This window comes from Siphateles boraxobius, unplaced genomic scaffold (genome assembly GCF_051911475.1).
Source record: "Siphateles boraxobius isolate OS27281-9 unplaced genomic scaffold, OSU_SipBor_1 12, whole genome shotgun sequence".
In the NCBI taxonomy this organism is placed as follows: domain Eukaryota; kingdom Metazoa; phylum Chordata; class Actinopteri; order Cypriniformes; family Leuciscidae; genus Siphateles; species Siphateles boraxobius.
This window is the reverse complement of record NW_027508722.1, coordinates 32,815,001-32,839,497: the sequence shown is the minus strand read 5'-3', so window position 1 is coordinate 32,839,497 and position 24,497 is coordinate 32,815,001. Positions and strand designations below refer to the sequence as shown.

General features: G+C 39.4%; 2 protein-coding genes across 5 annotated transcripts in view; both read right to left on the bottom strand.

Annotated features, from left to right (window-relative positions):
• Positions 1 to 881: 881 nt before the first annotated feature.
• Positions 882 to 12,149, bottom strand: LOC143714221 (protein APCDD1-like). The gene is made up of 5 exons (XM_077205300.1): positions 11,905 to 12,149; positions 11,074 to 11,221; positions 7,758 to 8,274; positions 2,917 to 3,229; positions 882 to 1,866 (listed from the first exon to the last, which is right to left on the bottom strand). The coding sequence occupies exons 1-5, from the start codon at positions 11,942 to 11,944 to the stop codon at positions 1,436 to 1,438; spliced, it is 1,449 nt and encodes a 482-aa protein (XP_077061415.1). The 5' UTR covers positions 11,945 to 12,149; the 3' UTR covers positions 882 to 1,435.
• Positions 12,150 to 23,804: 11,655 nt separating this feature from the next.
• The window catches only part of top1mt (DNA topoisomerase I mitochondrial), a 26,223-nt gene continuing 25,530 nt past the window's right edge, over positions 23,805 to 24,497 (bottom strand). For all 4 annotated transcript variants that reach the window (XM_077218594.1, XM_077218585.1, XM_077218575.1 and 1 more), the window contains one exon: positions 23,805 to 23,992. In XM_077218594.1, the coding sequence (XP_077074709.1) occupies positions 23,890 to 23,992 (103 nt within the window). In that variant the 3' untranslated portion in view covers positions 23,805 to 23,889. The remainder of the gene's footprint in view (positions 23,993 to 24,497) is intronic.

Genomic DNA, 24,497 nt, shown 5'->3' with positions numbered 1-24,497 from the left:
ACACACAATCATACACACACACCATACACACACACACCCCACTCACACACAATCTTACACACACACCATACTCACACACAATCATACACACACCATACTCACACACAATCATACACACACCATACTCGCACACAATCATACACACACACCATACTCACACACAATCATACACACACACACCCCACTCACACACAATCTTACACACACACCATACTCACACACAATCATACACACACACCATTCTCACACACAATCATACACACACCATACTCGAACACAATCATACACATACACCATACTCACACACAATCATACACACACACCATACTCGCACACAATCATACACACACCATACTCGCACACAATCATACACACACCCCATACTCGCACACAATCATAAACACACACCATACTCACACACAATCATACACACACACAATACTCTCACACAATCATACACACACACCATACTCGCACACAATCATAAACACACACCATACTCACACACAATCATACACACACACAATACTCTCACACAATCATACACACACACCATACTCGCACACAATCATACACACACACCATACTCACACACAATCATACACACACACCATACTCACACACAATCATATACACACCATACTCGCACACAATCATACACACACACCATACTCGCACACAATCATAAACACACAACATACTCACACACAATCATACACACACACAATACTCTCACACAATCATACACACACACCATACTCGCACACAATCATACACACACACCATACTCACACACAATCACACACACACACCATACTCACACACAATCACACACACACACCATACTCACACACAATCATACACAATCTTTGCACCAAGAAAATGTGCAACACTTTATTTTTACTACCAAATTATATGCATCTAATTCGTTTAAATTACAGTGAATGTTTTCCTCGATGTCTCAGGATTTCAGGGCACATGAGTTCCCGAACATAATGCATGATGGGATACGCTCAGCGTAGTGTGGGTTTAGTGTGCATTAAGGGCACTGTGGCATTTTTAAGACATGTGACAGTCTTGCGCACTTAATTCCTGTCGCGTGAATGGAAGACTACAAGTGTGTGTATTTGGACAAGGCATTGGTCTTTCTCCTCAGAGATCTAGCTTCTGAGAAACTCAAGCATGGTATTATTTTAACTAATCGTTGAGTTAAATAATATATGATGAGCTGAAGTAAATGTGACTGTACAGAATGAACAGGAACTGTTAGTGCGCATGCATGTCAAATCAAACCGTTCCCTTTTGAGTCTGTTGGATGCAGTTTGGATGCTCACATTGTTTTTGGTTTTTAGTCGGCTCACCTTTACGATGATCAGTGTTTAAAACATATAAAGCAGCTTCAACTAGTGCAAACGGTGATAAAGAGAGTCTCTCCTTAGAAATCCAGCTGCATAAACACATGTAATACGACTGACACGACGAATCCGACGATGATCTGTGTGTGGCTCGCGCCGCTCAGTCTGAAGTGTTGATCTCCCTCTCGACTCGCGTGTTGCGGATCACAGCGTATCAGCGGCGGCTGGTAAGACGTGGGCCGGCGCTCAACCCGGTCCGGACTGGAGCCGTTGGTGGGTCTCTGGCCGTTGTAGAGCAGAGTGTGTCCTGAGGAGTCCTGGCCGATGGTGAAGAGCTCGTACTCGGTGTGAGGCAAGCGGATCCCCAGCGCCACACACCCGCCGGTCGAGGTCACGTCCTGAGGAACGCCACGCTCCCACGAGCCCTCGCCACACACACTCACACGCCCGCTGAACACACTCAGGAGAGACGTCGTGGCAGCGTCCATCGGAGTCACCGTCATGTGGGTCACTGGAGGAGGACGAGAGGTTAGACTCAGTCCAAACACACACACTCTCAGTCACACACACACACTCACTCATTCACCCCCACACACACAGACACTCACTCACTCACCCAACACACACTCACTCATTCACACACACACACACACACACTCACTCATTCACCCCCACACACACAGACACTCACTCACTCACCACACACACACACTCAGTCACACACACACACACTCACTCATTCAGCCCCACACACACAGACACTCACTCACCCACACAGACACTCACTCATCCACCACACACACACACACACTCAGACACACACACACACACTCACTCACTCACTACACACACACTCACTCACACAGACACTCATCCACACACACACACAGACACACTGTCACACACACTCACCCACACACACACACACATAGACACTCACTCACGCACACACTCACTCACCCGAAACACACACACACACACACAGACAGACACTCACTCATTCACTCACCACACACACACACTCACCCACCACACACAGACACTCACTCACACACACGATTCCGGCTGAACACATTTTGGAGAGGCGTGAGATTGGTGTGTTTTGTTATTGCTGGAGTATATAAAGCTTGTGTAAAGACTCCGCCCTCTTCTAAACGGAGGCGGAGCTGCAGCTCATTTGCATTTAAAGGGACACACACAAAAATGGCATGTTTTGCTCAAAGTGGCAAATTTGACAAGCTATAATAAATGACCTGGGGTGTATATCGAGCTGAAATTTCACACACACATTCTGGGGACACCATAGATTTATATTGCATCTTGTGAAAAGAGTCATAATATGTCCCCTTTAATTTCTTTTCGAATGAAAAAAGAAAGACATTAATATCTTGGATGACGTGCGGATGCGTATATTATCAGGAAATTTTTATTCTGAAGTGAACTCCTTAAATAAATGAAAGCTTATTGTAAAGTGTTAGTGTGAGGAATCACTCAATCATCAGGGGAAGTTTGACGATTTCTCTCAGTGTTCACCTGTGCTCAGACGTCATCGGTCACGTACCGGTGAAGGTGAACTCCACGGCGCCCATGACGGTGTCTGACGGGTCCCCGCGGGTGTAGCGTCCGCTAGCTGAGATGCTAAAGGTGGGGTGCCGGCAGACGGGGTCGGAGAAGTGCTCGTACTCTCCTTCCCAGGTGTGTGTGTGCTCGTGGAAGGCCAGCCGGCGGGTGAGGAAGAGCACGCCGGGTCGAGCTTCACACCGAACACTGACCCAGTGCCCGTCGAGACGCACCGGACGCTCAACCTGGCCCGGCAGAACCGGAGGATGATGAAGATCGGCCGACGCCACGATCTGGCAGATTCGGTCATCGCTCTGAGAGGAAGAACAGATGCGGATGAGTAACTCACTCGTAACTGTCAATCATTCATGATTAGGGGTGTATCGAAACCCTCATGTCACGATTCGACACGCGTCACGAAACTGAACTCACGATATGATGATACTGCCATACTCTAATACATATGGTAAAAGGTTAACAAAAATGTTATGCTAAATCCTAAATATGGTATTACAGGTGAAACTCGAAAAATAGAATATCATGCAAAAGTTATAATTTTGATGATTATGGCTTACAGCTTATGAAAACCCAAAATTCAAATTCTCAAAAAATTAGAATATTACATGAAATCAATTTAAAAAAGGATTTTAAATACAGAAATGTCGGCCCTCTGAAAAGTATAATCATGCATATGTATATAGTTATATATACTACATATATTAGTTTCACCTTTTAATCTGAATTACTGAATTACATGAAGTTTTGCGTGATATTCTAATTTTTCGAGTTTCACCTGTACATTGTGGGTGTAAATTAATAGGCTTGGTGCTGGAAACAGTTTATTCACCATAGTTTAGAAAAAGTTAATAAAATATGACAAGAACTCAGTCTAACAGAAGGATGATCAAAACCTGTGAAATATCAATATCAATCATGTTGAATATCTGTCAGCTGTTAAATTTAACTACACAATTAGATAATACCAGTTTAGCTCAACCAGTTACCAAGCAATGCTTCATGTTGTTCAGTCTGTGGTGTAAAAAGCTGCATTAGTTATTAAAGAAAAAACACTTAAAACATGATCAGCTCAAAGTGTCCCAATCATTTTTAGTCTTAAATTTGTATAAATGTTACTGGTAGTCTCTGTATGAAGGATTTTTGGGTATAATATGTCACAGTTTACTTTATTTTGCTCTCCTCACTTACATAAATGAATTATAGTGTCCTGCACACACTAGTGAAAAAAAACACATAAAAAACGATAGATTATATTTGGTGTCTGAATAAATGTTGGTTTGACTGTATATCCATGCGTTTATTCTTAAAGGGACAGCAGCCTCATAAACTGTTGCCATATGTTTCATTAATGTTAATAAAATAAAATAAAAATTACCTTTAATATGATTCCATTTATATTTAATTCATACAGTTATTCAGAATCACAGATCAGTGTTGCATTGTATGACACTGTTTCAACAAAACTTATTGAACAACATAACATCACCAGTAGAATTAGTAGAGAGCAGCAGAAAGTGGAAATGCTTACAAGATCAATGCATGAAATCAAATATAGCAGTAACGGCACATAAAGCCTTCAGGGATGTTACAGAGTCAAACGCATAAAGTGAAACAAGGACAGTTCTGGATCATAACTCTGTCATTGGACATTATAATGCCTTCAGAGCCTCACGTCATCCGATTACAGAGCGGCTTTCTCAGCGCGCCGTGATTTAATCGCAATCAATCAGAGAGCTCACGGGACGTGTGTGTGTGTGTGTGTGTGTGTGTGTGCTTGACTTTGGATCAGTTGCCATTGCTTACTAGAGTCGTCCTGCCCATCAATTATTCAGCCTGAACCAGAATTCATTAACATTGCATTACATGTTTCCAGCCTCTTTTGGCGACGGTGGGGAGTCGCGCACATGAAAGAAATGAATCCATCAGAAAAAGCTCATCTCTCTCTCAGGTGTCGAGCCGTAGGCGCACGCCGAGACCCAATCCCGACCGCAAACACCATTCCCACATTCCCTTTGAAGCCGATGGAGGATCAGCACAGCCGACATGGCTCAAATCACACTCTTTAAACGGCATGATGGGAAATGCATCAATCTAGTTTCAGACAGAGCTGCCGAACGGATGGGTAATACCGAAGTGAAATTACGGATGAATTGGTGATGCGATGACGGCCGTGACTGCCGGCGGCACGCATGAATTAATCAGACCACGTCACGTCCCAAATTAAGCACAATGTTATGTATTAAACAGACTTTTACTTCTGTGAACACGGCACTTCATGCATTAATCATTTCTTCTGTCAAAAGCTTCATGTATTTTTTAGGTTTGCCGGGTTTTATTTTAACTCGGACTGAACGTCTGTCACTCGAGTGTTTCTGTGTTCTGCTTTGCTTTTCAGATACACATATTAACTGCAGTCACACACACACACACACCAGTTCATGATGCTTCGGCTACATACAGTTCATAAATCACGTGCATATGCATGATATTTGTGTACAGAAGACTTTATATCAGTGGTTCTCAAGCTTTCGGACTCCTACAGTGAAGAAAAAATGGAAATATTTTTCCTTGGATTAAACATGAATTTTTGCAGTAGAAAGACTGAAATAGTATTTTCTTGTAAATCGTATTTTAATCATCTCAAGTTTGAAAATATAGATTTTTTTTAATTTACAGAAACCAAGAGTGTATTTTAAAATTTGTACAAAGAGTTTCAGTTTTAAGAGCTGAATAATTTTCAGGATTCTCACTCTTTTCCAGTCGCTTCTGATTTACTGATAAGGATTAAGAAAGAAAAATATTTAATTATCTACCCGATAAAATACTGTAGAATTTATATTTGTAGAAAAATTTGTATTCATTATGACATTTTAAGATTATATAAATTTCCATGACTTTTCCAGGTTTAGAAATCACTCTTCTTCATTTATCCCGGTTTTACAGACCATATGAATCATGGTTCTCCAAAAAAAAAAGAGAATTAAAATAAGAAATATCTTGATTTTTAGTTGTTTTAACTAATTTTAATGCTTGTTTGATCTTATTTCAAATTGTTTGAAGTCATTTTGAGATCAAAAACTTTTTAAGGTCACGAGAAACAAATAAATTCAAGCGTTTCAAACGGGATGTTCGATGAGAAGGATGTGCAGGACGAGACTGGATATCAAACATGAGGAACTGATTGGATGATGAAAACTGTCTCGATGTGACAGGTGACTGATGTTTACATGAATTAAAGAGGACCTATTCTGCCCTTAAAGTCTTGATGTTGTTTCAGGCTCTACTCGAACAGGTTTTCCTGCTTGAATGTTGATTATTTTCCTCATATTCTCCATTGTTGCGGCTCCTCTCTTCCCAGTCTGTCAGTAACGCTCTGTTTACTTCCTGTCTCTATGAAGCCCCTCCTCCTGAAAAGCACACTGTGCTCTGATTGGTCGGCTGGAGCAGTGTGTTGTGATTGGTCGAGCGCTTCGAGTGTATTTGGGAAATGTCCCGCCCCTTACCATAACCGCCAGTTTAACACACTATTAACTAACTCAACCAGGCCCCGCCGCTTTATTCTGCGTATTAATTATTATAATGAGGAATATTGTGACGTGTTCGTTCCCGGAAGAAACTCGTTTCAGGAGTTCAGAAACACTGACACTGATATAGAGAAGCACTGGAGCTTTTCATTATCAAACAGCAACATTACACACTAAAAAAAATGCTGACAAACCCAGCAATTGGGTTAAAAAAAAGTATTAAAATTTTAACCCAACGGTTGGGTTTGTCCATATTTAACCCAAATTTGGGTTAAAACAGCTCAGCATTTTTAGACTGTACACACTAATGTCAGATGAAAAAATGTCTTTTCTATTCTACTGCACTATATTCTATTCTATGTTTTATGCTTGAACAGCAACATTACACACTAAAGACTCTATTCTACTGCACTATATTCTCTATGCACTGCGACAACGTGTGTGACACAGCCTCTTCACACACTCTCAATATTAATGCTCTGTGCTCAGCTGTGGCTCAGAACACATTCAAATTAAGCTTTTTCATGCTCTAACAGCAGCATTACACAATGAAAAAATGCTGGAGTGTTTTAACCCAACTTTGGGTCAAATATGGACAAAGTTTAAATTAAAAAATATTATAACAATTTTTAATCCAATGGTAGAGTTTGTCCATATTTTGGACCATATTTGTAAAGCATTTTTAGTGTAAATCACAAAAGACAGCTGAAATTTTTATTTTATTATTCTATTCTACTGCACTATATTCTATTCTATTTTTCATGCTCAAACAGCAACATTACACACTTTAAAAAATGCTGGGTTGTTTTAACCCCACTTTGGGTCAAATATGGACAAACCCAGCCGTTGGATTAAAAAATTATTACAATTTTTAACCCAATGATTGGGTTCGTCCATATTTTGGACCATATTTAGTGTACACACTAAAGACAGCTGAAAAATTGTGTCTATGTTCTTTTCTATTCTACTGCACTATATTCTATTCTATTTTTCATGCTCAAACAGCAACATTACGCACTTAAAAAATGCTGGGTTGTTTTCACCCAATTTGAGTCAAATATGGCAGCCGTTGGACTAAATTTTTTATTTGACTCAAATTTGGGTTAAAACAACCCAGCATTTACACAGATGTTCTTTTTTATTCTACTGCACTATATTCTCTATGCAGTGCATAGATGACGTGTGTGACACAGCCTCTTCACACTCTCTCAATATTAATGCTCTGCGCTCAGCTGTGGCTCTAGAACACATTCAAATGAAATCCATCAATATGTATCAGCGCAGACGCGAGTTCTCTGACCTTGGCGCTGTGAAGCGGGGTCTGGTAGCCCGAGGGCTGGTGGAGTCTCCTCTGAGCGCGCTCAGTGTGAACGTCTCCGAGGAACAGCTCCTCCTCCACCCGTCCACCGGCGTCGCCATGGCGACCGCGCCGCTCCACGCGGATCAGCCGTAGCTCCTGCATGGTGAAGTCGAGCCCGCGGGTGCAGTCGAGAGGCTCCGCCCACATCTCGAACGACTCGCCGGGTCTCAGCCGGATCTGCCGCGCACAGGCCGGATCCAGGCGCCGCTGGAGGAGCTCGGCCGACGCCGGCCCGTGACACCGCAGCATTACGGTAGTTAGCCGGTACTCACACGCCGCGGCCCCGCGCACTAGCCAGGAGGCCTGAGCCGGGCCGAAGCCGCCCCGGACCCGCAGGCTGTAGCTCGGCTGACGACACCGGCTGTCCTCGTAGTAGAACTGAAGCGCATCGAACGTGTGGTTCGGGTAGAAGCTGTAGGAGCGAGTGAGGAATTCTGGGCCGGGTCGAACCTCACAGCTGGAATCAGTAATAATGATAATATTAACACACTTTATGTTAGCATGTTCGAAGATTATTCGTATTTTTATTATATAATCAGACACTTCAGGCAAAACTAGTGTTAATTCATGCACTGCTCAGTTTTGCTTCCATAACATGCGACTAGTGGAAAGAAAACATCAGTCACACATACACACACTCTCAACACACACACACACAAGCTCACTCAACACACACACACACACACACACACACACACACACACACACACACACACACTTACTCTCACACTCTCAACACACACACACACAAGCTCACTCAACACACACACACACACACTTACTCTCACACTCACACTCTCAACACAGTCAACACTCACAAAACAAACACTATCACACTCTGTCTCACACACACACACTCTCAACACACAGTCAACACTCACAAAACACACACTATCACACTCTGTCTCACACACACACACACTCTCATCACACAGTCAACACTCACAAAACACACACTATCACACTCTGTCTCACACACACACACACACACACACACACACTCTCAACACACAGTCAACACTCACAAAACACACACTATGACACTCTGTCACACACACACACACACACACACACACACACTCTCAACACACAGTCAACACTCACAAAACACACACTATCACACTCTGTCTCACACACACACACTCTCAACACACAGTCAACACTCACAAAACACACACTATCACACTCTGTCTCACACACACACACACTCTCATCACACAGTCAACACTCACAAAACACACACTATCACACTCTGTCTCACACACACACACACACACACACACACTCTCAACACACAGTCAACACTCACAAAACACACACTATCACACTCTGTCACACACACACACACACACTTACCCTCACACTCACACTCTCAACACACACACACACACCCTCCCTCAACACACACACACACACACACACACACACACTTACTCTCACACTCACACTCTCAACACACAGTCAACACTCACAAAACACACACTATCACACTCTGTCTCACACACACACACTCTCAACACACAGTCAACACTCACAAAACACACACTATCACACTCTGTCTCACACACACACACACACACACACTTACTCTCACACTCACACTCTCAACAAACAGTCAACACTCACAAAACACACACTATCACACTCTGTCTCACACACACACACTCTCAACACACAGTCAACACTCACAAAACACACACTATCACACTGTCACACAGACACACACACACACTTACTCTCACACTCACACTCTCAACAAACAGTCAACACTCACAAAACACACACTATCACACTCTGTCACACACACACACACACACACTCTCAACACACAGTCAACACTCACAAAACACACACTATCACACTCTGTCACACACACACACACACACACACACACTCTCTCAACACACAGTCAACACTCACAATACACACACTATCACACTGTCACACACACACACACACACACACACACACACACACTTACTCTCACACTCTCAACACACAGTCAACACTCACAAAACACACACTATCACACACACACACACACACACACACACACACACACACACTCTCAACACACAGTTAACACTCACAAAACACACACTATCACACTCTGTCACACACACACACACTCTCAACACACAGTCAAAACTCACAAAACACACACTATCACACTCTGTCTCACACACACACACACACACACACACACACTTACTCTCACACTCACACTCTCAACAAACAGTCAACACTCACAAAACACACACTATCACACTCTGTCTCACACACACACACACACACACTTACTCTCACACTCACACTCTCAACACACAGTCAACACTCACAAAACACACACTATCACATTGTCACACACACACACACACACACACACTTACTCTCACACTCACACTCTCAACACACAGTTAACACTCACAAAACACACACTATCACACTCTGTCACACACACACACACACTCACTCTATAAGGTGGTGAGTTAGAGTCAGAAATCTCCACATAAGCAGCTTTACACACACCGAATTTTACAGTTTTATTCATATCTATATTCTGAAGGTCATTTGCCTGACTTGTACAACATTTTACTCCTAAAAACATGGTAACATTTTTTATTTTTTTTCTGGCTGTTGACTGTTTTATAATTTATAAAATGATAGAAAGAGAAATACAAAATCCTCTCTGTAAAAAAAAAAACAATAATATGTCGACAACATCAAACTTGAACATGGCTTCATCCAGTATTAAAATTTCTGGTCTGTAAAAGGAAATGTTCAAACATAACATTCCCAGACAGCAACATAGTGTCGGTCCAGATCCGGCCCACATCCGGTACATGTGGATTCAAGACCGGATCTGGGCCGAAACTATGTTGCTGTCAGGGACTGTATGTGATTATTGAACCAGTGATGATATCAGTTAGTTTACATTTTCTCACTGTGTTCGAAATCGCCCCTTAAACCCTCATTCACTATTCCCAACATCACTGCACTCGAAGGAGTGAATGCAAACAAGCGAACGATTTCAAACACCCTTACAGTGCATTATGGGTATTCTCTAGCCAATGAGAGTACATCAGTTGTACACTCGTTATGGCGGTGGATTATGGGATTGAATGAGTGCACTCGCCACTCGATAACATCCGCTATGGTTTTGGACACCACTACAAATGGCTGTCCCCTCAAATCGTGCCCTATTTAAGGGTGTATGGGGTGATTTGGGACACAGCCCAGGTGTTGAGCTCCTCACCTGTCGGACACCCAGTGCCCTGAGATGTCGGGTGGGATCTGGACCGTCACTTGCTGTCTGGCGTGAAGATGTTTGAGTTGGGATTGACACGGGGAACTCCTGTCCAGCAGAACCGGACCAGCACTGACACTCAGCACACACACACTCACTGCAGGGACACACACACACAAATCACATCAGAGACTGTCATTGAGAATATCTTTCTCAGCTAACAAGGAACGTTCTGATGAGGTTCTGTGATGAACAAACATTCTTCCAATAACGACCTTTCAAAGTTATCTGGTCTTTAATAATGTTCTCAAAATATTGGCAACAAAAATATTATTCATGGAACGTTTTTTTCCTTAAACGTTTAAGTAGGACATTCAAATAATGTTCTTTTTTATGTTATACTTGTTACTTTTAATTGTTCTCCAAACATTCTCTAACGTTCTAATTATGTTTTTAAAAGAATTCAATGGAATTTTCCCTTTCTCACGTTTCAAAACCTTTAAAAAACTGGACGTTTAAAGAACACTAAAAAAATTACACACACACACACACACACACCTATATATATACATATATATATATTATATATATAAAACGTTATATAGCCTATATACATATTATATATATATATATAACTTAATGGGGACGTTAGCAAAATATTTTTAAAACAAATTTTTGATAGCTGGGTTAAAATCTTCAAATCAGAAATTTTATTTTTTTTATTCGATCATCTGCATCTGATTCATAACCTCAATAACTCAGTATTCATAAATACAATATCTTCTGGAATATTTAAGCTTCCATAACATTTTGAGATATGAAAACCACAAAGTTACTTACCAGAGGAAAGCAGAATGACAAGAGAATATAAAAACAACATCTTAATAAATCATCTGACAAAAAACAGAAAGTTTCGTATAACTGACGAGTCTCGTGATGAAAATGAGACTGTTAAACGCGTTAAAGTTTCACATCCGCTCTTTAATGTGCTTTTCTTGTCATTACATCCTCAGGATCAGGCTTAAGAGTCCAGAAAGAGAATAAATACAGAGAGTATGATTGTATGAGCGACACCTTTCATATCTGACTCCAATCTGAGGAGAATCTCCGCCGCTCTCGCGCTAGTGAAGCCTGATTCGCGAACGAGTCATTCGTTTGAACCAATTCTTTTAAATGATTCGGTTGAAATGATTCTCAATGTGCATGTAAATCGTTTGACTTAGCAGTAAAACTGTGAGAAATATTGTTAACAATAGCTGGAATAACTAATATCACTAGTATTATTAACTTAATTATATATATATACTAGAACAATGTTAATTTTGTTTTTTTAAAGTCCCCCTGTGGTGAAAATCCATTTTTTAAAGTTGTTTGTTTATGTGTCTATATGTTGTTTTTAATATGAATTTGCACATGGTTTGTCTTAAGGCATAAGTCGACAGCATTGCTGAGTATTTTCTCCTCAAAACTGCAGTGAACCAAAGACAGTCTCAAAAACACGCTTTGAAATCGCTGGTGTTTCTGACGTCACAAACTACCTTGTAACCAATCAGATCAACGAGTGGATCTTTGAGCTGAGCGAGTGGAGGCGGGGCTCATTTGCATATTCAGAGAACCACGAATACTAAATGAGGCAAGGGTCGAGTTAGATTCAATATATTTTTAAGGCATTAAGCAAAAGGACATTTATTTGTTTTAAAGGAAAGAATTATTGATTACAAGGGGACTTTAACCTATCTTGGAACACAACGTCTAATGTAGTCTAATCCAAATAATCTAATCAAAAACGTATTTATAATCAGCAATATTACTACAAAGATCAAAAAGACACTTGATTTGAGTGATGAATCAAGAGATTCAGTGACCGCTCTGTGAATATGTTCATTGAAATGAATCGCCCGAATGAATTGATTTGCTCAAATGAATCGAACTCCCCGCTGAGCGCAGTCGTGGGCGCGCATTGTGGGCGCGATCTCTGACGGATCGAACCGCAGGACTCGGATTCAATCACCATGATCTTATGAGTCACTGTGTGTGTGTGTGTGTGTGTGTGTGTGTGTGTGTGTGTGTGTGTGTGTGTGTGTGTGTGTGTGTGTGTGTGTGTGTGTGTGTGTCGTGATCACATATAAAGGCGCACAGGTGAATAAAAGCAGTCTGTGTGATTATAAGTTTCACATTATGACATTCACAGCACAGGGTTTTTTCTAAGGCAGAAAACACGCACGTACATTAAGGTCCTGTTTTGACTGTAAGCTGTTTCAGATCTTATGAATTTTTTACTCTAGTTCTCTTGTATTTCATTTTAATGACACGCAACTTTTGAAACAATTAGGCGACTCACATTTAGTCAGAAAACCACTGAACACTTCAAAGCAGTGAACACACACTGTAAGTCAGTCAGTCATTAAAATCTAGATTCACTTTTAAATATCATGCAAATATGCTCTTATTATTATATAATGAAACGGTACAGGAGGATACTGTGTTTTTGGCCATGCATCATGCTATAATGTTATTCTCTGAATACTTTGAAAGTATCATGTACATGCATGGATATACCAAAAATGATTTACAGTGTACGTAATGTAAATTATGCATAGACTTCAGTATTCCAACTTTTCATAAGGTAAAAAAAAAACAAGAGGCATTTGGAGGAGGTGGAATATGAATCCACATCATGAACTCAATAGCATTTACTATAGTATCAGAGCTGTTTACTGTAAATGTGCCTTTAAAGGCTAATTGGTGACATCATCACAGATATTAACGAACGCTGTATAATGGCCTGCCACTGGGTGTTCAATTACTGCTGGAGAACCTCATCTTTAATTCATGCACGAGTGTTTTTATAGATCACGATGTATGCTGATGGGTTGTTTTGCTGAAGCGGCTCAGGTGTGGCTTATTTGGTTATTTGTCATTTCTTATTCGACGTGCAGTTGAGCTCGGGTGTTTCCGGAGGGTTCGGGCTTCACACTGTACAAAAATGATTACGATTTTAACGGTAAAAGACTGTAAAAATGCTATGGTGAAAAGCTGTTAACAGTAAGTTTCCGTACTAAATACGATAAATAACTATGATAGATCTAAAAAAAAAAATTTGGTAGTGAAAAAGAACAAGTCATTGTATAATTTACAGTGATAAACCGTAAATTGACATTCCCACAATTGCGTGACGCTTCACATTTGTTGTATTTTTGTTGAAGTAACTGTTTCTTTATAGTTTTCTTAGTTTTTTCTAATAAGTTATGTACATTAGGGTTTTATGTTGCATTTAATGTTGTTAAATTAATGTTTATTGCATTTTTAAAATGCATGTGTGTTAATTAGTGTGTGTGTGTGTGTGTGTGTGTGTGAGAATGACACTGTGCAGCTTCTATATATCAGTATTATCTTTCTCAGCTTGTGATGAGCTTTGATTCATCATGTGACTCTCATCTCCACTGTGATTGGTGGTTGTCAGTGTATTACAATCGTACAAAACCAATATTAGTACTTCAATAGATCTGTAAATTAACATTATATCAGATAATGGATAACGGTTTATTACTGTAAATTTAAGTTAAAGGTGCATCGCGTAATATTTAGGAGGATCTGTTGACAGAAATGCAATATTATATACATAACTATGTTTTCAGTGGTGTATAAAGACCTTACTTAATTAACCGCTATGTTTTTATTATCTTAGAACGAGTCGTTTCTGTCTACACACACCGGAGGTCCGCTTACATCGATATGTTTCTACGGTGGCCCTAAACGGACAAACTCGTTTCGTCACTATGTTGTTCTTCGTGTAAAGAAGCTGCTAAAGTCAGCGAATAAAACACTGACACAATGATGAACACGTTACAATAATATTTGCAATAACATATTATTTAACTGAATAATTAAGTTAACATAATTTCTTAATTTATCTTTTGTAAAGAAACCTCGTTTAAATGTCTACTCTCTGCTGTCTCAGACGACGACATCACTTCCTGTCGACCACCGTAACTTCTGTTGGGTGCAATACGCAACCTCACCACTAGATGCCACTAAAAATGTACACATTGCATCTTTAAGGCTGCAAAACCTCAAATGTTGCTACTATATATTTTACGGTAAATTTCTGGCAACCACAGTTGACGTTTTTTCACCTTAAATTTACCGTATTTTTTTACAGTGCAGGACTGTGAGCAGGAATGTGATTACCAGTGTCAGACGAGCAGAAACATCTTCTCTCTCTCAGAAACCCTGATTGTCCTGCAGGAGCGAGTGGGCGTCCGTCTACCAGCCAAACCCACGAACCATCAGGGAACCTGCACACACTTGACAAGACCAAAATATATGTGTTGAGATGAGTGAGGAAAACAGTGGCCGCTTCACACATCTACAGGAGCTAAGAGAGGAACATACTGCAGGATAAACATGATAAACACGGGTCAATAAAGACACACGAGGAAAACCAGACCGGCGGAAACCAGCGAGGCTTTAAAGGCCCCCTGAAATCAAAATGTCAACGTTTTTTAGCTTTTAGTATGAATATGTCAGCTTTAAGGTTATGAATAAGCTGGCATGTTCCAAAACAAAGCCAAAATTTGCATTTAGGAGATATAAGCATTCAAAACCGCTAAAATGGATCAGGGATTTTTATGACTTCAGCTTCTCATCACATCTTCTGTCCAATCAAATGCACTCTAGAATCTGAAGCTCCGCCCCCTTTGCTATAAACACCGCCTGACCACAGCGAGCGTCGACGCATCAGAGCATTATGAGCCGGAGTGTGTGTGTTCGGTTGCTCAAACGCTCCAGTTTTATTCCGTTTTCCAACTGTACGTTGGTTAAAAATGAAATGGCTAGAATTTATTCTCATCTCTACTATTGAATCCAGCGTATCATCAGCGCTCGGATCCGCTTCCGTGGTGCTGTCAGTCTGTGAGGGAAACTAAACGCTATTGGCTATTTGAAAGGGGGAGGAGTCATGCAATATGTCCCGCCTTAACTTCAGTGGGCCTTAAAACACCTGAACGACTGCGATTGCGACGATATATATATATATGAAATGGAACAGTTTCCTGATCCTTTCAACAAAATTAAAACAAAAGAAAATCAGGCTTTTATGGCTCATATCACTGATATAGTGAGAATATGGAGGAAAACCAGCTCAAACTGGGCAAAATATATGCAGTTTGGTGCAGATTTATAAGAAATTCTGATGCTTGTAATGTAAATCAATGAGATCTTTTTAACAGACTACTGACATAAAATGCATATAAATATTAATATCTGTCAACAATATGTCTTAGTAATGATATTGTGATATTTGATATTTAAATGCTTAGCTTTATGATCAAAGCTCTGTAATTTTAAAACATATAATGCAATTCAATAATGATTGAAAGATGATCAAATAACCCTTCCTCAAAAGCCTGAGGATCATATTTGATACTCATGATTTTTATAATAAAATTATGTGTGATAATCAAGTAAAGCACAGACGTTCAGTCCTGTTGAAATATTACTAAAAATATCAAAGTTATTCTTGCGTTTACTTGATAAAATTAGAGCAGATTTGACACAGAAAGACACGAGAAGCTCGAGCTGAAGGAGGACGATTGAAAAATGACACTAAAAGACTTTTACTTGATAAAAGAGTCTAAACTATCAATCAGAGACAGAAGAACTGGAGGAGATTGTGTGAAACAAACATTGTGATCATGTTGATTATTTAGAGGCCTTAGAAATGCACATATCGAATATTGCACTGGTTTTATAGGGTTAAACATGTTTCTGCTTACAGGGTGAATTTCACAAATTTATTTCTAGGTCATATTTCACTCCTCAAATCAATAAAAAATGTAATTCTTCATCTTTTTGGGTGAAGTGAGCCATGTGTTTTTCAATGGGTTTGAAGGTCCAGAAGAGGATTCAGAAGAGCATCGGTGACGGTCAGTCGGGGTCAGAGGTCGCTGATCTGATTGAGCCAGAACAGACAGGTTTACAGAACCGGTTAAATCCAGCTCAGAATGCGTCTGTGATGCGGGAAAATAACACGACTTCCTCTAAAAGCAACCTTTCCTTAATCAGAGAAAGACAGTGACTTTATGAGATACTATGAATAAATGTATGAGCAAAAACTAGACACCATGTCTGCTATTAGGCCAGAATGGATAATTAGCTGCTCTTCTGAAATGGATGGTGCAAAAACACACAGCGTCATGAAAAATACATCCAGAACTGAGGCGAGCTTCAAAGACGCCCATGTTTTGTGCTCCGAGGATCAGAGGTTCGTCACATGACATCCCAGCTAACGAAGATGCGTTAAGAACCTTTTCCCACCGTTCCCATTAAGCTGTGAAAACGAATGCTCTCAAAGGCAAGGTTCTAGGTTCATCATTGTATCATGTTGCAAACATTACGAATTGTTGCTTTTGAATGTTCTTTGAAGATTCCGAAACAAGTAACATTTCTTTGAAGATCCGAAACAAGGAACATTTCTTTGACAGATTCTGAAACAAGTAAAATTTCTTTGACAGATTCTGAAACAAGTAAAATTTCTTTGAAGATCCGAAACAAGGAACATTTCTCTGAAGATCCCGAAAACAAGTAACATTTCTCTGAAGATTCTGAAACAAGTAACATTTCTTTGAAGATTCCAAAACAAGTAACATTTCTTTGAAGATTCCAAAACAAGTAACATTTCTTTGAAGATTCCAAAACAAGTAACATTTCTTTGAAGATTCCGAAACAAGTAACATTTCTTTGAATATTCCAAAACAAGTAACATTTCTTTGAAGATCCCGAAAACAAGTAACATTTCTTTGAAGATTCCAAAACAAGTAATATTTCTTTGAAGATCCCGAAAACAAGTAACATTTCTTTGAAGATCCCGAAAACAAGTAACATTTCTTTGAAGATCCCGAAAACAAGTAACATTTCTTTGAAGATTCCGAAACAAGTAACATTTCTTTGAAGATTCCGAAACAAGTAACATTTCTTTGAAGATTCCGAAACAAGTAACATTTCTTTGAAGATTCCGAAACAAGTAACATTTCTTTGAAGATTCCGAAACAAGTAACATTTCTTTGAAGATTCCGAAACAAGTAACATTTCTTTGAAGATTCCGAAACAAGTAACATTTCTTTGAAGATTCCGAAACAAGTAACATTTCTTTGAAGATTCCGAAACAAGTAACATTTCTTTGAAGATCCCGAAAACAAGTAACATTTCTTTGAAGATTCCAAAACAAGTAACATTTCTTTGAAGATTCCAAAACAAGTAACATTTCTTTGAAGATCCCGAAAACAAGTAACATTTCTTTGAAGATTCCAAAACAAGTAACATTTCTTTGAAGATTCCAAAACAAGTAACATTTCTTTGAAGATTCCTAAACAAGTAACATTTCTTTGAAGATTCCAAAACAAGTAACATTTCTTTGAAGATTCCAAAACAAGTAACATTTCTTTGAAGATTCCAAAACAAGTAACATTTCTTTGAAGATTCCAAAACAAGTAACATTTCTTTGAAGATTCCGAAACAAGTAACATTTTTTTGAAGATTCCGAAACAAGTAACATTTCTTTGAAGATTCCAAAACAAGTAACATTTCTATGAATATTCCGAAACAAGTAACATTTCTTTGAAAGATTCCGAAACAAGTAACATTTCCTTGAAGATCCCGAAAACAAGTAACATTTCCTTGAAGATCCCGAAAACAAGTAACATTTCTCTGAAGATTCCGAAACAAGTAACATTTCTTTGAAGATCCCGTAAACAAGGAACATTTCTTTGAATATTCCAAAACAAGTAACATTTCTTTGAAGATTCCGAAACAAGTAACATTTCTTTGACAGATTCTGAAACAAGTAACATTTCTTTGAAGATCCCGAAAACAAGTAACATTTCTCTGAATATTCCAAAACAAGTAACATTTCTTTGAAGATTCCGAAACAAGTAACATTTCTTTGAAGATCCCGAAAACAAGTAACATTTCTTTGAATATTCCAAAACAAGTAACATTTCTTTGAAGATCCCGAAAACAAGTAACATTTCTTTGACAGATTCTGAAACAAGTAACATTTCTTTGAAGATCCCGAAAACAAGTAACATTTCTTTGAATATTCCAAAACAAGTAACATTTCTTTGAAGATTCCGAAACAAGTAACATTTCTTTGAAGATCCCGAAAACAAGTAACATTTCTTTGAAAGATTCAGAAACAAGTAACATTTCTTTGAAGATTCCGAAACAAGTAACATTTTCTTTGAAGATTCCGAAACTAACATTTAAAAAATGTTAGATAGACTAAAAATGTTCCATGAACGATGAGAACATTCTTTAAAACCAAATAAGTTTGAATGAACATTCTATTAATGTTACTGGAAGAAAGTTTGGTCGGAACTTTTAGACAATCATTTCCCAAAGCTTTGTACGCCGGAGTTTATTGTAAACCAATTACCCTTGGGCTCACAGTGCCCAGACAGCATCACAGTGTCGGCCCAGATCCGGCACATGTGGATTCCACACATTCCAGATGTGGGTCGGATCTGGGCCGACACTATGTTGCTGTCTGGTCGCCTTTGGGAAATTGGTCCCAGAACGTTCCCTGTTAGCCGGGATGAACCCAAAGCCATCGGAGAAGCTGTCCCTCATCTATCCGTGTTCTCACTTCATGAGCAGCTGATGAAGCGACTGTAACAGCTGTAAACGTTTGTGCATCTGCTGCGCTGACAAACGAACACATGTAAACAAACGCTGATTTGAGAGACGAGCTGCTGGAGTTACACGGCCCGTAACGTTCACAACTCCATCTCATCCCTCAGTAAGGAGAAAACCAGGAGGAAAAACAGCTTGGTGCCGTTAAATATGCAATGGCAGACTGCCACTGACAGACACTGAAACCAAACTCACACAAACGGTGCGAAATCTAATGCTTCTTCTGTAAAGACTAATTTTCCAAGACAAACTTTTCGCCCGTTTTAAAATGAGATGCTTAATTTAGTTGTGCTCTGCTCGTCTCATTTACGGATAAATGGATTTCCACTAAATATAACGTCTGGAGGCGGCAGAAAAGGTTTTAGTTTGATAAATGATTTTACTATGAAACGCCCCCAGTTTGAGGCTCATTTACACAGTAAAATCAGTGAAGACGACAGTCAGAAGCAAACCTAGAGGAGGTCTGTTATGAGTCTCGACTGCCAGACTGCCACTAATCCGCCGGATAAACAGCGGGAAAAATCCTTGTTCGGAAAACCTGTGCCGCAACTGAGACGACTGATTACAGAGAGAGAAGCGTTCTGGAAATACAAAAGAAAGATGAAGAGCTTTAGCCAGATGGAAATTGAATTAGAACCTGAGGGCCAAACGCAATCTCAAGGTCAAACATGCGTTTCACTTCTTAGTGCATCTAAAGAAACAAATCTGACAAGACTGGTTTGCATTTGATGTGAAAAAGAAACGTTGAAAACCAAAGGAAACTCCAGCTAAAAAAACATGTTCACATTAATCTATTAAAATGTGATTTCTAAATGTTCTCTGAACGGTTAAAACATGTAGTTATTAAAATGTTATTGGAACATTTCATTTGATCATTTTGCAAACATGAACAATCTGAAACTAGTAACATTTAAAAAACGTTTCAAGAAAAAATGTTCCACGGAAAAAAAGTTGTGCGCTAACATTATAAAATATCAACTTTAAATAAAATCCCCTATTTTGCAAATCCAGCTTGTTTATATGTCTATGTGGTGTTTTTAATATGCTTTAACACAAACCATGTGTAAATTCATAAGTCGACAGCATTGCTGAGTATTTTCTCCTCAAAACTGCAGTGAACCAAAGACAGTCTCAAAAACACGCTTTGAAATCGCTGGTGTTTCTGACGTCACAAACTACCTTGTAACCAATCAGATCAACGTGTGATCGTCAACCAGTGGATCTCTGAGTGAGTGAGTGAGTGAGTGGAGGCGGGGCTCATTTGCATATTCATAGAACCGCGCATACTAAATGAGGCAAGGGTGTCGAGTTACAGTCAAGATATTTTAAGGCATGAAGATGTTTTTTCAAGGAAAAAACGTTTAAATATGTAATTTTGGTGATCAAAGATGAGTTTTAAGGGATACAATTCCCTGTTACGTTTGGGATCATAGAACGAAAAGCCTCAACTAAAAGCGACAGTCTTTTTGAAAGAGCAGCGGAACACAAACTCTCAGTATGCATCATAAACCACAGTTGTGTTTGTTCTTTGTTCCTCTGAATAAATCAGCACTTTGCCTCAGAAACCACATGAAGGAGTTTAGAGCCGCTGTTCATCAGATCCTCATCGACTCCTGTGGAGCAGAAACACTAAGTGTCAATCACCGGCTGTGCGGATGATCCTGGACATTGTGCTGTTTTCCCGCCATTCTTCCCAAGCGCTTTGATGTGGCGCAGCGACTGATGGTCCAGATGGGACTCAGAAACTGCATAAACACACGACCAGCAGGAGAGTCACGACCGAGAACAAGCCTTAATTAAAAAAAACATGTATTAATCAGGGCAGCGTAATGAAAAAAAGATTAACGTTGATATTATTGAACCCCTGCAGGGTCAAAGGGCACATAATCAACATCTCTAATGTCATTTTCACTGCAATCCCTGAATCACAATTACTGAACAAACATGATGTCAAGCTGCCAGACACTCGCAGATTCAGAGAAATAAATGTAGGTGAAATAACTGGGTCGAATAAATCTTTAGCTGTATTAAATTCACCTTGAAATATTGCACTGTTTCTTCTAAAATATATATGGGTGCACATCATCATTGTTTTAGTAATCTTGAATCAGAATAAGTTCCTCTTGCAGCATCTCTTCTCTTCTCTGGTGATGAGGGCGGGGCAAGCTGTCAATCACATGAGATCAGCCAACAGCAAACCACAACCATCCAATCAACTCCCACAGACAGAATCAAGCCCCGCCCACATTTGGGACGAAATTTCAGGATAGTTTGGCTGCAAATTACTTGCGAACTCACTCATAAATAAATTAATAAATTAATTAACACAAAACACAGGGGTCCATGGAAAATCCACTGAAAAACTGTAAAAAATAAATATAAAATTAAGTAAATAAATGATATACATGTATAAATAAATCAAAATTAATAAAGTGCTTAAATGTTAAATTTTAAAATAGAACCATAAAAATGTAAATCTTAAAATAAGTGATTAAATTAGATCAAAAATAAATAAGTGCTTAAAACGTAACATTAACATAGGATAAACATGTAAAAAAAATCATATAAAAAAATCATATAAGTAAATTAGATAAAACAGTGTTAGTGAAAAAACTATAAAACGCATTTTTAAAAAAATTGATAAAAATAAAAAAGTCAAACCAAATAAGATTTTTAGATTAAAAAATAAATAAGGAAATAAATTATATTAAAATAAAATAATAAATAAGGAAATAAATTCTAGTAAAATAAAAATAAAAATATATATAGACTAAAATTAAATACATTTAACAGTACATAGAAAAATATATAATAATGCACCTTTTAGATTAACTTTTAATTAGATTTACAACATACATTTTTCAGTGTATAAATTGTGTGTTTGTAAAAGATGGATGTCTTTAAATGCTAGGATGATCATATTTTGAGCTCCATGGATATAAAAGATTGAAAAGCCCTGAACTACAGGATCATCGGACACAAACTGTGTGAGGATAGCGTTGAACTTTGTAGGGGAATTTATTTTAATTAAATAAATGCATATTAGTCTAAGATGGTGGATATCCGACACGGCTGACTTTGGAAAGGGGTTTTTGACCAATTTGAAGCCTCTAGAGAAACAGAAGCAGCTTCAATACAGTCGAACACAGTTAAACTAAATCTAACGGAGTCAGAGGATAGAAATCACAGAGGAAGACGAGTGATTGGTTGTTAGCGAAGCTGAACACTAGCATCTGTCTGAACGTGTGTGAGCAGTCGAGAAGTTTACAGTCAAACCAACATTTATTCAGACACCGCCAACATTTCAGTAGTTTATTCGCTATGTTGAATATCTGTCAGCTGTTAAATTTAACTACACAATTAGATAATACCAGTTTAGCTCAACCAGTTACCAAGCAATGCTTCATGTTGTTCAGTCTGTGGTGTAAAAAGCTGCATTAGTTATTAAAGAAAAAACACTTAAAACATGATCAGCTCAAAGTGTCAAATTTGGTATGAATACTTTTTTATATATACACTTCACTTTGCTCTCCTCACTTACATAAACGAACTATAGTGTCCCGCACACACTAGTGAAAACAAAGATATCTTGTGTCTGAATAATTTGTGGTGCTTCACATGAGAGCATTTCTCCTGATTAACTCTTTAGTTGCCGCTTTTCAGTGTTACAGACGATATTAGGAAACACACACACACACACACACACACACACACTGCGGATCCCTTATTATTCCCAGCCGTTCCTTCTCAGAGCAAAGCCTAATCCGGGCCAAATCCCACTGCAGTCTCCAGCTGATCCCGACTCACTGACGACACCGAGAGAAACGCAGTCGATCGTGAGACAGAAACTCCTCGATCCCTCGAGACTTCGGCACGTCCACATTCAGAGACACAGCTTCACCCTCGTTTAAAACCAGAGCGCATCATCAAATATTGAAGACCTGTATGGCAAAAAACTAGCAGTATTTTTTGACGAGTTCACATGAAACCGTGTGAAATGCAAATTAGAAGACGAATGTCAGCTGTCAATCACACACGAACCAGTGATCAAACTAGACGTTTTATTATCATCATGTTACACAACAGATAAACCGAAAACAAAAGCCCAAGATAATAACAGAAGCAGAGAGATGCTCAGAACTGGAAGTTCTCGTCCGTCATGTGGATGGCCCAGGTGAACTTGTCCCGCTGGGTTTTGTTGTAGATCTTTTCAATGGGGACGTTGTGTTTCTTACACCTAGCAAAGCAACATCATGTGATTAGAGCGTCATCATGAACTAAAGGAAACTCAAAGACACTGCGTTTACACTGGCACAAAAAATCCCATCTTTTACTCGCATAGGACACAGTTCAAACCAACGCTCTCTCACGACCAACTCATACGAGTGATTAAAAGAAGACTAATTTGTACGAATTCACTCGTACGAATTTGTACATTTGTCTAAACCCACGTGATGGTTAGGTTTAGGGGCGGAGTCAGGGCAGGTTTAGGGGCGGGGTCAGGGGTTGGTTTAGGGGCGGAGTCAGGGGGTTGGTTTAGGGGCGGAGCCAGGGGGTCGGTTTAGGGGCAGAGTCAGAAGTTGGTTTAGGGGCGGGGCCAGGGGTCGGTCTAGGGGCGGAGTCAGGGGTTGGTTTAGGGGCGGAGTCAGGGGGTTTAGGGGCGGAGCCAGGGGTCGGTTTAGGGGCGGAGTCAGAGGGTCGGTTTAGGGGCGGGGCCAGGGGTAAATAAATTTTATATATTT